Raw genomic sequence first — 14,134 nt, forward strand, 5'->3', positions numbered from 1 at the left:
TCAGTTTATTTTGAAAAATCTCAACAGGATCTTCAGCTTTATTTTGAAAGGTTTATGTGGAAAATAATCAAACAGACGGCGGAGCCACGCAATGGTTTTACCGTCATTGTTGCTAACAACAACGCATAAAAACAAGCGCTTGTCCGTCCGAAGTGTGGTTATTTTAAATATAAGAGAATGAGAGAACTTCTACAGTGAGCATCAAAATGATGAAAAAATATTGCTGTAAACAGTTTATTTTGCGACATCACGAAACAAACGATAGCGTAAAATGAAACGATAGACGTTTTCATATCGTCATCAGATATATATCGTTATATCGAACAGCCCTAGTTATATTCATGTCAGAAAGTTGTTGGTGGTCACCAAAAGCATCTGGTCTTGCTCTGGCTCATTTAACCAAATAATAGTAATGTGTCTGTATATATTTGAGGCAGTACGTTTCCTTTTGAACCTGTGTAGATGAGAGAAAATCCAAAATAATTTCACATTTTTGCACCCAATTGTTGTTGTTGTTGTTTTTTTAATCATTAAAAATTACCATGATATTTATGGCCAAGCTGCTCTAAGTATTTAGAGCTTGCTCACATAGATGCATTTTCTCTTTTTTGCAACTTAAACTCACTGTTTAATTCAACTGGAGCCCAGACGACAAAAAAGATTATTTTCAAAGAAATTCTGCCGTGTCTGAAGAGAAAGAATGTACATCTGTGTAGGGCTGTTCGATATAACGATATATATCTGATGACGATATGAAAACGTCTATTGTTTCATTTTACGCTATCGTTTGTTTCGTGGTGTCGCAAAATAAACTGTTTACGGCAATATTTTTTCATTATTTTGATGGTCACTGTAGTGGCTATATTAATTTCCTAAAGTTCTCTCTTTCTCTTATATTTAATATAACCACACTACAGACGGACAAGCGCTTGTTTTTATGCGTTGTCGTTAGCAACAACGACGGTAAAACCACCTCGTGTCCAATTGTTTATTTTCCACATAAACCTTTCACAATAAAGCTCAAGATCCTGTTGAGACTTTTCAAAATAAACTGAATCACGTGAAAGATGAAGAGTATTTACGGATGAGAAGCAAAAAAGAGCCGTCAGGTGCTAAAAAATAAACCTTAGACTCAAACGTTAGAACAGGCTTTTCCCCGCAGCACGCTGTGTAATAAATACTCACAAAGAAAACGGCGGCCGTTACAACCTATGTCTAAAAATGTATCGTTTCATGCATCAGTTAAAACACTCCACTCCAGGTACGCGACGCCCAGCTGGAAACACTTCACGCAAGTCGAGCTGCCCGACATTCACAGAATTTACAGAAAATGTTACATTTTTGTGATTTATATCGTTATCGGACGATAGATGTCTTAATATCGGGATATGAGATTTTGGTCATATCGCACAGCCCTACATCTGTGGTACTTTTACAACCCTCTCACTGAGAAATGGAAAGTACTGAGAGTCACCCCAACACAGAACAGAGGTGCCCAGTCTACTTCCCTGACACAGGGATGACAAGGTTTATTGAGTGTGTTTCTTTTTCTCCAAAATGACAGCTAGTCTGCGACTATGAATACTCTAAAGTGTGTATATTTTGCCTTCTAGTCCTGAAGGTCTGGAGCAGGACAGTGCATCTGCATCCAGCAGTGCCCCACTCAGAGGCCGCTCTGCTGCTGGCAGGAAACACCGCTTTGACCTGGCTGCACGCACACTGTTGGCTCGTGCTGGTGAGAATATTCCACAAGTGTATATCCTACCTTTCTTTACAAGACAGTGAACATTTATCTTCCTCTCAGAAGCTCATGGGAAACTTTGATTCTTTTGTAGCTGGACTGTACCGCTCAGTGCAGGCCCACCACAGCCAGTCACGTCGGGAGGTCTCGTCCTTACAGCAGCAACAAGACCCAGGTGCACTTTATGACTTCAACCTGGATGAAGAGCTGGAGATGGACCTTGATGAGGAGACCATGGAGGCCATGTTTGGCCAAGACCTCGCTAGTGACACTGACATTCTGGGAATGTGGATCCCGGAGGTACTGGATTGGCCAACATGGGTGTGTGACTTCAGAGCTGCCATCATGATTCTGCGGTTTCGCTTAATCACTTATCTCTTTGAATAAACTTACATGCACGTTGAAATAAACACATTGTTTGGTTAAACGTTACCCCTGAAATCTTCTTGCATGCATGCATGCATTAGGACATTGCCCCTGAAAGCTTAAATCATGCAACTAATGAAACTCATGTTTTGGATAACTCGATCTTTATTCTCAGTACTGATAACTGGCTGCTCATTCATATTTGTCAGAGGTTCAGATTATATTGCATGAATGTTTGTCTCTCTAAAACATCGTTGTGTCTGTTGTACATCAACTCACAGCACGTGTGTGAGACAGACGATCGAGATGAAGTGGTAGTGTGCGAGCTGTGTGAGGCCAACGTGGCCAATTTCAATCAGCACATGAAGAAGAGCCACCCGGGCTGTGGGCGCAGCGCCAACCGGCAAGGCTACCGCAGCAACGGCTCCTACGTGGATGGCTGGTTCGGTGGGGAGTGTGGGAGTGGAAACCCCTACTATCTGCTGTGTGGCGGCTGCAGAGAGAAGTACTTGGCAATCAAAAGCAAAGCCAAAGTCCCCATTGTGGAAAGGTATGCACTCCAGTATGTGACAGCCGACAAAGCAACGGGAAGTTGATTAGATTTTTACACTTCTGCAATAAAATTATGTTTTAAATTAGGGGAAAAATCTGCTGAAAAGCACAATAATAAAAAATATTTCTGTACTTATTTATATCATATTAGAATCTTTGTGATTTTATTTTGTGGTGTGACTTCAGATACAAGGGACAGGCTCCTGACCTTCTGGGAAAGCAAGACAGTGTTTATGAAGGTAACGCATGGTGACTGTTCGGATGTGGATGTGATGCGTTGAACTGACACGACAAATTTTGAATTTTCCTTCGATTTTAAACTCGGGTGTCTTTCGGTCTTGCAGAGGATTGGGACATGCTTGACGTCGATGAAGATGAGAAGTTGACAGGGGAGGAGGAGTTTGAGCTTTTGGCTGGCCCTTTGGGTCTGAGCGAGCGCAGGATTGTCCCCGAGGCTGTCCAGTTTCCAGATAGTGACCCGTTGGGAGCCTCTATTGCCATGGTGACGGCAACCAACAGCATGGAGGAGACTTTACTACAGATAGGTTAGAAAACATCAATAATCACCGTGCAGGGGACCGTGTTCTTCTCCTGGGCAGCAAAGCAGTTCAGCTCAATGAACCAGCTAAAATAGAACCAACATGTCCTGATATAAGGCCAAACTCTTTCCTTAAAAACTGTGGCGTGACTATGTGGATGACAGCTAGGGTGAAGTGCAGGATTTAACCCAAGTAGAATTTTACTACAGACAGGTCTGCCATTAAACACAGAACACTTTGCAGGGACCTAACCTGAGATACAAAGAAAAAAAAACATGAATTCACCATCAGATCAGATGTGAGGCCACAAAAATAACTGTGTCCACACCTTTTAATTTCAGTCTTCACATGAAAGTCATTTTAATGCCATTAGAGCGTTTCGCCCTGGAACAGTCTAGCAAACTTGGCCTCTTATCTTTAGAAGTTGGGTGTTTGTGACTGTAGTGGCAGTAAACCAAGTGTGTGTTTGTGTGTTCAGGCTGTCAGACCTCAGTGGACAAGAGTTCTTCTGGTAGGGTGACCCTCGGTGAGCAGGCAGCAGCCCTACAGAACCCCCATGATCGAGTGATGGCACTGAGGAGGGTGACAGCTGCAGCTCAGGTGCTGCTGGCCAGGACAATGGTGATGAGAGCCTTGTCCCTGCTGTCCGTCAGGTAGCCTTTTGTATCTGCGTGAAATACTTTTTTTAGCCTAAATAAAATACACAAGCTTTTTGTAGAATTCAGAAATTCATCATGTTCCGTGATGGGATTGTCAATAAATATGATATTGTGTGAACTCATGCCCTGAGAGTATTCATAATAATTACAGTACATCTATTTTAACCCTTTGGATAAGGTTGTGTATTCATAAATAAAATATTAATTTAAATATTTATGAATGTGTTTCACAGGTAAACAGAAATCAGAACAATAAGTTAGTTTCTCTCTCTTCTCTCCTTCCACCCATTCAGCGGATCAAGCTGCAGCCTCGCAGCAGGTCTAGAGTCCCTTGGTTTGACTGACATTAGGACTCTGGTCAGGCTGATGTGCCTCGCGGCAGCGGGCCGAGCTGGTCTTTCCACCAGTCCGTCTGCAGGCCCAGGCCATGCTGAAAGGCCCCGTGGGGCCACCAAGACAAGCAAACCCATCTCCTGCCTGGCTTACCTCAGCACAGCAGTGGGCTGTCTTGCCTCCAACAGTCCCAATGCTGCCAAGCTGCTAGTTCAGTTGTGCACTCAGGTAAAGTATCACCATCCCAGTATCTCCCTGATGATTGATTTGATTTTCAGTTCAGATATTGAAAACCCAGTCACTGGGTGATGAGATTCCCCAAATTTGTTCAGTCCAAAAGGAAAAGATTCCTTCTCAAACATACCATTACATCGAAGTTTTATTCTCTCAAATACCGTATGTGCATATCTACACATGCAGTAACTGACAACTTGACATGAACCCCTTTTTATCTTTAGATACTTTGCTACCAGCAGCCTGTAGCACCTAATTTATTGTTATTTCTTTTATACGAGTCTGCAAAATATGCCAAAGATGACATAGTTTGACATGGATAAAAGTCCAGTAAAGACCTACAAAGAAAGAGATGCTCTGGTGTTCAGTTGATCCATCTGCTGTTTGCCAGTGCCTCATCAGAAATGGTCTCAGTGGAAAGGTGGCTGTCAGGAAGTCATCCTTGATCGCCAAAGAAGGGAAACTGGGAGAAAAGGTTAAGGTTTGCTAATTCATATGAGAACTGATCTGAAAATCTAGGGCAACAGGTCTTATGATGGTCCAAATCATCATCAGTGTATACAGAGGTGGTGTGATGAAGTCCACAGAAAGTAAAGCAATGTATGTTGGGTTGATTATTTATTTATTTTAACAATGCTTTTTGACAATGAATAAATCTGATACTATTGGAAAGCCTATTTCCCTTTAAAAGGTGCAACATTAGTAAGGAAAATGCATTTGTAGGTTGAGCAGCAGGTGTGGGGTGCAGCTGTGACATTTGCACAGTACTGTAAGTCATGTGGGATTTTAAGATTGACAGCTGGTGATTTAAGAATCCAATGCATTGGCCAATATTTGTTTTTCTTTCAGTCACACAAAGCAGTTTTTGTTCTGAGTTTTCCTTTTGCATGTAAATGTAACAGTACAATCATTATCTTTAATTTGTCTGCACTTTTTTTTGTTCAGTTAGTGTCAAACCAGACTGACTGATTCAGATTTCATCAGACAGATCATCCATGTCTCCCCTTTCAGCTTTCTTGCACTTTAAAAATGTTGATTAAGGTGATGCTTTTCCCCCCTTTTCTTTCCCAGAACCTGATCTCTGCGGCTACAGGCATGAATCTGACGACCGTGGACGACCCCATCCAGAGAAAGTTCTTGCCCAGCTTTCTGCGTGGCGTGGCTGAGGAAAACAAGCTGGTTACGTCGCCTAACTTTGTGGTGACTCAGGCCCTTGTGGCCCTCCTGGCAGATAAAGGGGCCAGACTGAGACCTGCTTATGACAAGGCTGATATGGAGAAAAGAGGTTTGTAGACTCTGAGGAAAAGTCATTTAGCTGTTCCATGTCATTTCGTCTGTCATTGTTTCTCTCTTACTTCATGGAATTGATCTTGATTACCTTGAAGTTGTATCTCATATTGGTATGTTATGATGTGTTACTTTTTCGTAATAATTAAAGAAAAGTCATTAAAATGTAGTTTTTGTTCACATAAATATACTCCAGTTATACTCAGAAGAACAGTGATTCTGTGATGCTGTTATGTTCTTCTGCTTATTCTAAAATGTTCTTCCTGGTGCTGATACCAGTCATACACGTATTTGTTTAATTCATGTAGTAGTGACATAACTCATCTGCTTGTGCCAGTTTCTTCTCTATATTCACATTTTCTGTACTTTTTGTGTCTTTTCATCGTTGCTCCTTCTATCACTCACCGGGCATTCTTGTCACTTTGTGTTCCGTGTCGAGCAGGTCTAATTGCGCATTTGTATGCCCATCCTTCCCATAATCCTTCCGCTGTAGGCCCTCTGGAGCTGGCCAACGCTCTGGCAGCTTGTTGCCTGTCCTCACGACTTTCCTCGCAGCATCGCCAGTGGGGTGCTCAGCAATTAGTTCGTACTCTGGCCGCCCACGACCGCGACAACAACCAGAACCGTCCGCAGACTTTTGCTGACATGGCAGGGGACCTGCGAAAGTGCTCCTTTATCAAACTAGAGGCTCACCAGAGCAGGGTCGGTAGTTTGCTCTTTCTCTGTATTATACAGTGAGGTTGTTTGCACCATTTCTGTTTGGTAGTTAAAATAATCCTCCTGTTGTTGCTTCAGGTCATCACCTGTGGTTGGTGCAGTAAGAAAGGCCTTTTGGCTACCAGTGGCAATGACGGGACGGTGAGAGTATGGAATGTAACCAAGAGCCAGTACACCCTCCAGCAGACCTGTGTCTTCAATAAGGAGTAAGGGTTTTTTTTTAAGGATCCCATGCAGTTAAACAGAGGCAACTTGCTGTAATTGGTCCAGTTCGTATTTATTTTTCCCCAATAAATCTTTTTTCTCCATCAGAAACCCAGTTACCAGTTTGAGAATTAAGATGCCTTTTAACGATCCCTGTGGGACAAATGTTTTTGGTTTGTTATTCAAGGATCGAACCAACCTGACCTTTTACAGTTTGAGGTTGGTGTCCAAAGGAACAGAGATCCTAATGTGACTGGTTCACTTCAAAGTAGTGACACCACAGCCTTTGTGATGGGCATGTTCTGTTTACTGCAGTACACTGACTCACGCCGTGGCAGCAAACACTGTTTTAAACCATATTTGTTAACAATTTGGAAAAAGAGGTTTTCTCAACTGACGCTGCAGTTATTATCTGCTGTGTAACAGTTTAAATACTGAAAATAGTAACTGGGTTACTTTTTAATAAATCTTAAAAATTGGAGTATGCTAAGGCAGGTCCTGAAGGCTCCTGTCCCATGAGTCTCTTTTACAGAATCACACGTCATTCCTTTCAAAAGAAAAAAATAGTTTTCATCATTGTATAAAGTTCTTTTAGATGAGGCTTTAAATAAGTTTGAATACTCCCAAAGGTGTCAAATACTTCAGTACAGTTCTAACTTTGTTTTTTAATGTTATCTTACACTAGTGACGACTCTTTGGAGGAGGGAATGTCTGGTTTGGGGTCTCCCAGCGATCCTTGCCTGTCACCTCTTGCATGGAGTGTCACTGGAAAGTATCTCGCCTCTGCCATGGAGAAAATGGTCAACATCTGGCAAGTTAATGGTAAAGAGTTCATTTTGTCCAGTCTTCTCTGGGGGTTATTGAATATGTTAATGATGAGCTTCACTGAGTTTTGCAGGACTTGTTTCACTATAATCTGTGGCTCACCTCGTATTACTGGTGACTGAGGCCTGTAGAATATGAATGAGAGGTCTTCTATTAAAAATAAAACTGAATGGGCACCGGATGTGTTCCAGGCATCATTTTCTGCCCCTCACCATACACCTGGCTTTGTGAACCATCTGTCCGGAGCCATCACTGGGGTTAATAGAAGGTGTAATCACTTTCACCTGGTTTGGTGTTAATGAATTAACAGATGGATCTGCTTTCATTGTCTCCAAGGTGGTAAAGGGCTTTTGGATGTGCAGCCTCACTGGGTGTCTGCACTAACTTGGCCTGAAGAGGAAGCAGAGTCCTTGTGGTGTGGGGAGCCCAAAGACATGCTGCTGGTGGGTCGAATGGATGGATCACTGGGCCTCATCGAGGTGCTGGACTCTTCTGGTATGCACCGCACAGAGCTGGAACATTGCTACAGGAAAGACGGTATGAGATTTTTATTTCAGGTTCAACCACATCTTTGATATTTATTTGTGTAACTGAAAGAAAAACAGAAGTTTTTTTTCTCTTTTAGTGGCAATAATGCACATTGCCTGGTACAGTGAAGACAAGCCTTTTGCCGTTGGCTACACAGATGGAAAGCTGCTGATTGGATCCAAAGAACCTTTGGATAAAGGAGCCATTGTTGTCATTGATGCACACAAGGTGGAGTAATTTTGTCATTCTGTTTTTGTTGTGATTCTTTCATTTAGATTTCAAAAAGAGAGAGCTGTTTTTCTGTCAGCTAGATGGATAATATGTACATTTATAGCTGACAGTGATTCCAAATCTTTTTGTCAGGAGTCGATCAGCAGCATGAAGTGGAGTCCAACGGGTCAGATCCTGCTGACGTGTGCTAAAGAGGAGACTGTGAAACTGTGGGCCAATCCAGACTCCTGCTCTGACACGGGCTCTGGCTGGCACTGCCTACAGAGCCTTAGACACCCCTCCTTGGTTAATGGTGTGGCCTGGTGCAGCTTGCCTGGATGCAGTCCGAAGCCCCTCAGCATGTTTGCCGTGTACGTTGACCATTAATGTGCTCTCTGTTTTGGGTTTTGTGATTTCACTTCTGCTGTTTTTGTTATTTCTCCACACTAAATGATTATTTTGAGGCAAAAAAGTTTTTATGGGTCATTATGCTTTTCAGATGCTGCCAGAATGGTCTGGTCTCTGTCTGGACTGTTCCTCAAGACATTTCAAACTTCACAGACTCCTGTTCCTCTGACTCAGAAGGATGGTGGGAGAATGAAGCCAAACCTAAGTTAATGGTATTTGTGTGTGTTTTAAGGATTCTACTGTAAAAGCACTTTAGCCAAATTCATCCAGTAGCAGCTGAGTTTCTTTTGCTTTACTTTTGAGCAATAAGTTAATGTATTGTTCCACCTCAATGTGCTATCATTGATGTGCAGCAGTCCTCCCGATGGTCAGAAGATGGAGCAGTTTGTGTGTTCCAGCTAAAGGGCCACATCACTCCAGTAAGAACACTGGCTTTCAGTCCTGATGGTCTGGCCCTGGCATCTGGAGGAGTGGGAGGCCTCATGAACATCTGGTCCCTGCGGGTAAGAAACATACATATACACACAGATGGAAATGAAGTCACATAGTTCATATGTAAATACTGTAAGTACACACACAGATGACTGGAAACATGTAGATGGAAAGAACACATGACACTTAATTACACTTGTGAATGAAGCTGCTGTTTATAGTGACACTGAATGGCTTTCCACTGAACACACTGTGTGCGTGTGCGTGTGTCCATTTCCAACAGGATGGCTCAGTACTCCAGACTGTAGTAGCTGGGTCAGGGGCTGTCCAGAACATTGTCTGGGTCTCAGATGTGGGCGTGGCTGTCTGCTCCAACAGGTCAAAGGCAAGTTGTCTCATTTGACTCCGATGTCTCCATCATTTTGTATGATTGTATTTGTCCTCAGTTAAGTTTCATTTGCCTTTTGTATGGCTTGATTTCCAGGATGTGTTGGTTGTGAACTGCTCCAAAGAGTTCATGGCATCTAACCATGTGCTGGCCACCTGCCGCACGGCTTTGAAGAAGCAAGGTGTGGTCGGCCTCAACTTGGCACCCTGCATGAGAGCTTTCCTGGAGAGACTGCCTGTCATGTTGCAGGAGCAGTATGCCTATGAGAAGGTAGAGGGAGATACGATATAGCCCCTACTAGAAGTCAGAGGTTGTATTAGATGATTATATCAGCACATTTCTTTCTTGGGCTGAAAAAACCTTCTTCATCAGCCCTATTTGGGTTGGAGAACTCTATGAGAAAAAAATAAAAGCCAATCCAAGCAAACTTGCACTATTCATGACAGATTAATAGTATGTAACACTAACAATGTCTCTCTTTGTTCTCTACTTCCAGCCCCATGTTGTATGCGGGGAGCAGCTTGTCCACAGCCCGTACATGCAGTGCCTTGCCTCTCTGGCTGTTGGTCTCCATCTGGACCAGCTTCTGTGCCGTCCCCCTGTGCCGCCCCACCTTCGACACTGTCCACCTGAGTCTGGCATCGCTGTGTGGAGCGCCAGTGAGTGGGCATGGTTGGACTGTTTCTCCACCACAGTAAAGGCGGCAGAGGCTCTTGCTCGTGGTGCAGCCTTCCCCGAGTCCTTCTCCGTTCCTGACCTGGAACCTGTGCCTAAAGATGAAATGGCTCTGCTCCTGGTGAGCAAAGCTGATTAAACTGTAATTTATAATGTAGTCAAAAACTGTAGAGCTCATAACAACAGCCTTTGCTTTTATTTCTACAGGACAACAGTAAATGGTCAGCTAGTATGGATGAACAGATCATGTCATGGGCCACCTCCAGGCCAGAGGTAATTTTGATAGTTTAGGTGAAATAAATGGCCCCCCTCTGGGGGGTACTGCTTTATACGCTTTATACTGCTGTTGCAGTATGTAGTAATGGCAGAGACATCATTTCTTGAACAAGTTTAGCTGCTTATTTTCATATGATTTTTCTGATTTTAAGTAAGATTTTTAGAAATGTTTAAGAGGAAGATTAAATCGTTTCATTACAGAAGGTTAAAATACATATTAGAATACAATAATGAACAAATAGAACACAAAAGCTAACACATGTAAATGGTTTAATTAGTACAGAAGAAGAATATTATGAAAATTTATTTTGGATGATGTGTGTTTGGCTTCTCATCCAGTGTTTGCACTGCTCTGCTTCTCTTTAGCTTCACCTCGTTAACTCTGCTCCTTAGATTTGAACCAAATTCAGTTCCCTCTCTATTGTCTCAGATTAGTTCTCCACACTCTGAACTCTCTGCTCAGTTCAGCTACGGTTCCCCCAATACTCAGAACAGCCAGCAGTCCACCCATTCACACACTGCCTCTGCCTTGTTGTACCAAAAAGTGATTTCAAATGTTTATGTCTTTACTTATACTGATAAATAACATGTAGTCAGCAGGAGTTACAGGGGGAGATAAAGTATAACATGTTTTGCAAGTATCTTTATGATTGCAATATTGTACCTACTCTATCTTCTGCATTATAATCAGTACTTATGGCTTTGTTTACAGCTAAAATATCTTTATAGAACTGTTATGTTATGTTTCTGCTGCTATAGGTTATATAAAAGTCACTTTGCCCAAAACCGATTGCAGAGTTTACCTTGCGATGGGGATATGATCAAAATGAGCTGATGGCAATCAAGAGATATATATTTAACAGATTTTAGACCACCAAGTCATTTACAATAGTCTGAATAGTGGAAATCACTTTTTTGTGTGACCCGTTCAGCCCTTCCTATTTTATCCAACTGCAGTCCTCTATATATCTATTTATTTAGGTACAAGTGATCATAACCTTTTTTTTTTTTTTTTTACCCCTCGGCGTAAAAGGCCGATGCAGTACTGCTGTCACCCTGCCGAGCAGGCAGGGAAGCAACGTGGAAGTAATGTAGGAGTTGGAAACTAAAACCATAGGTGTCTACTAAAAATCTTAGATGGATTAGAATTCCAGTGAATTTGACCTCAAGATCAAGGTCAGAGGTCAAGTTTTCTAAAATTCTGAAAACTTGACAACACGGCAACATAGGATGTTAAAATTAATACCGCAGGTTCATCTGGTACTAATACCTCTGACTGCAGAAAGAGAGCAAGAGGTCATTGTGAAAAGTGGTGTAAAAAGTGTCTCAATCAACCAAAATCACAACATTAACAACACTGAGATTAACTGAAGGCTGATGATAAGTAAGAGGGATGTCAGGCCAGATGGGAAGGTGGATATTTCCACACAACACAAACTTTTCTTGATCTCAAAAATTGAAAACCAAATCCCTACCTCGTGATTTAATATTACATCTAGTTTTAACCCAGTTCTTTTCTTCCATTTTTCATGTTTGGGTTCATGATCAGGACTGGCACCTCGGAGGGAAATGTGACGTGTTTCTGTGGGGCGCAGGCCGACACGGTCAGCTAGCAGAGGCTGGAAGAAATATCCTGGTTCCAACCATTGCCCCTTCCTTCTCTCAGGCACAGCAGGTGCATAGACAAACTACTGGACATATTGTTTTTTGAACTTTGTTTCTATAATTAAAACAGCAGCGTGAGCTGTATTTTATTTTTACCTGTGAGAAACAGAAGAATTGCAATCAAGATACCCAGTTGAGACAGAACGTGCCCATAGAGCTCTTCATTCTGATTACTCGTTCACGTTCTCACTTCTCGTAGGTGGTGTGTGGGCAGAATTGCACCTTTGTGATCCAGCCCAACGGCACCGTATTGGCCTGTGGAGAGGGGAGCTATGGCCGCCTGGGACAAGGCAACTCAGATGACCTGCATGTCCTTACTGTCATCTCAGCTCTTCAAGGTGACATGACAACATCTGTACACAACCAAAAGTAACAAACAAACAGGCACAAAGCCAGTTGAATGTAGCGGAACGCTTAACGGCTAAAAGGCAAATTATTTGTGGTAGTTGGTGTGCACGAAATATAGAGCTAAAAGAACATTTGGTAGCGGATTGGTGACATAAACCCTGTCATGTGCTTTTCGTTCTTACCAGGTTTTGTTGTGACCCAGTTGGTTACATCTTGCGGTAGTGATGGTCACTCCATGGCTCTGACAGAGAGCGGCGAGGTGTTCAGCTGGGGAGACGGTGACTACGGCAAGCTTGGACATGGAAACAGCGACCGCCAGCGACGACCCCGACAGATTGAGGCACTGCAAGGAGAGGAGGTGGTCCAGGTAAGTCTCCACCCTCCTTAAAAATATATTTCATTTAGTGCTGTCAACGTTAATCTTGTTAAAATGACATTAAAGCCATAACTGCATTAACGGTTATGGGGGGGGGTGCACGGCATCAACACGTTAGCGCAGTTAGCTAATCAATGCATTAGTGCCGTGCAGCCCCTCGCATGGGCCGATCCGTGTTAACTCGCTAACAGAGATTTGCCGTGTTAATGCGGTTATGGCATTAACGTCATTTTAACGAGATTAATGCTGACAGCAGTAATTTCATTCAATTCCATAGTACCCAAAAAAATCATGTTGGATATATACAGAGGGCTGAATTCAGACAATGATGTGACAGGGTACAAATTTTATTGGTACTCAGTAGTTTGTAGGGTCTGCCTTATAAATATAAGTAAATATGTATATTGTATATATTACATGTATCTAAATGTATCAACAAAATGGAATTAAATTGAATAGTTTGTATATCCATGTGTTGTGGGATATCCTCCAAGATCTGGACCAGGGTATGACTGAGCTCTTGGAGAGACAACCTGAGGTTCAGATAGACAAAACATAATATCTCAGAGGTGTAATACTGGATTTAGGTTATGCGAGCATGGGGGCCACTAAATGGCAATTCATCCTCTAGGAACAGCTTACTCTCTCATACTGTCTGCACATGAGACCTGACATCGTCATGCACCCAGGGGAACCAGGACCCACCACACTAAAAAGTTCCCTCTTCATCTGTCAGTGGCTTCCACCTGTAAAGCTGGGGTTTTCTCTTTGTTGCTCCTTAAAATGCACTGATTCTTATATAGCGCTTTTCTACTTTCCCGGAGTACTCAAAACGCTGTATACAACATGCCTCATTCACCTCATTCACACCCACTCATACAAGCACTTCTAAATTCAAGTGCAAACTAACCAACATTCACACACCAATGAACACATCGGAGGGCAACTTGGGGTTAGTATCTTGCCCAAGGATATTTGGCACGAATCACCAACCTTCCATTCAGTAGCTGATCTGCTCTACCACCTGAGCCACACCCACCCTGTTGTTGATTTTATTAACACAAAAGCATCCATTAATCCTCTGTGCTACTTAACTGATCAGATTGGTATTCCAGATGTTATACTCTGGCTAGAGTCTCCTTAAGATGTGTTCTTTTAATCTTTTTTGAGCGGTGTACAGTGTAATTCTGTGGGAAACAATAAAACTCAACATGTTTGCCTACTTTGAGCCAAAAAACATTTTAAAAGTTTTTTCTCTTGAGGGTTAGACTTCCGACACTATCTTTGCTGTTGCAGAATTCTGTCATATATCTATTAAGGTTTCTTTGGGTCACACTTCTGCTCCATATTCTGCACACCTTTATTGGTTTT

At 42.5% G+C, this 14,134-nt stretch overlaps 1 protein-coding gene across 9 annotated transcripts in view; it reads left to right on the forward strand.

Moving 5' to 3' along the window:
- The window catches only part of herc1 (HECT and RLD domain containing E3 ubiquitin protein ligase family member 1), an 82,188-nt gene that overhangs the window by 50,769 nt on the left and 17,285 nt on the right, over positions 1-14,134 (forward strand). For 5 of the 9 annotated variants that reach the window (XM_031757684.2, XM_031757686.2, XM_031757688.2 and 2 more), the window contains exons 44-66: positions 1,614-1,735; positions 1,836-2,062; positions 2,389-2,657; positions 2,846-2,898; positions 3,004-3,204; positions 3,677-3,851; positions 4,151-4,418; positions 5,496-5,709; positions 6,154-6,413; positions 6,507-6,634; positions 7,318-7,454; positions 7,794-7,994; positions 8,083-8,213; positions 8,349-8,566; positions 8,695-8,815; positions 8,957-9,106; positions 9,319-9,420; positions 9,520-9,693; positions 9,920-10,219; positions 10,306-10,371; positions 11,924-12,049; positions 12,239-12,377; positions 12,573-12,754. In XM_031757684.2, coding sequence (XP_031613544.1) covers positions 1,614-1,735; positions 1,836-2,062; positions 2,389-2,657; positions 2,846-2,898; positions 3,004-3,204; positions 3,677-3,851; positions 4,151-4,418; positions 5,496-5,709; positions 6,154-6,413; positions 6,507-6,634; positions 7,318-7,454; positions 7,794-7,994; positions 8,083-8,213; positions 8,349-8,566; positions 8,695-8,815; positions 8,957-9,106; positions 9,319-9,420; positions 9,520-9,693; positions 9,920-10,219; positions 10,306-10,371; positions 11,924-12,049; positions 12,239-12,377; positions 12,573-12,754 — 3,964 coding nt within the window. The remainder of the gene's footprint in view (positions 1-1,613; positions 1,736-1,835; positions 2,063-2,388; positions 2,658-2,845; positions 2,899-3,003; positions 3,205-3,676; positions 3,852-4,150; positions 4,419-5,495; positions 5,710-6,153; positions 6,414-6,506; positions 6,635-7,317; positions 7,455-7,793; positions 7,995-8,082; positions 8,214-8,348; positions 8,567-8,694; positions 8,816-8,956; positions 9,107-9,318; positions 9,421-9,519; positions 9,694-9,919; positions 10,220-10,305; positions 10,372-11,923; positions 12,050-12,238; positions 12,378-12,572; positions 12,755-14,134) is intronic. The other 4 variants (XM_031757690.2, XM_031757691.2, XM_031757685.2 and 1 more) reach the window with 3 other exon arrangements.

The sequence above is a fragment of the Oreochromis aureus genome, linkage group 1, assembly GCF_013358895.1.
Source record: "Oreochromis aureus strain Israel breed Guangdong linkage group 1, ZZ_aureus, whole genome shotgun sequence".
In the NCBI taxonomy this organism is placed as follows: domain Eukaryota; kingdom Metazoa; phylum Chordata; class Actinopteri; order Cichliformes; family Cichlidae; genus Oreochromis; species Oreochromis aureus.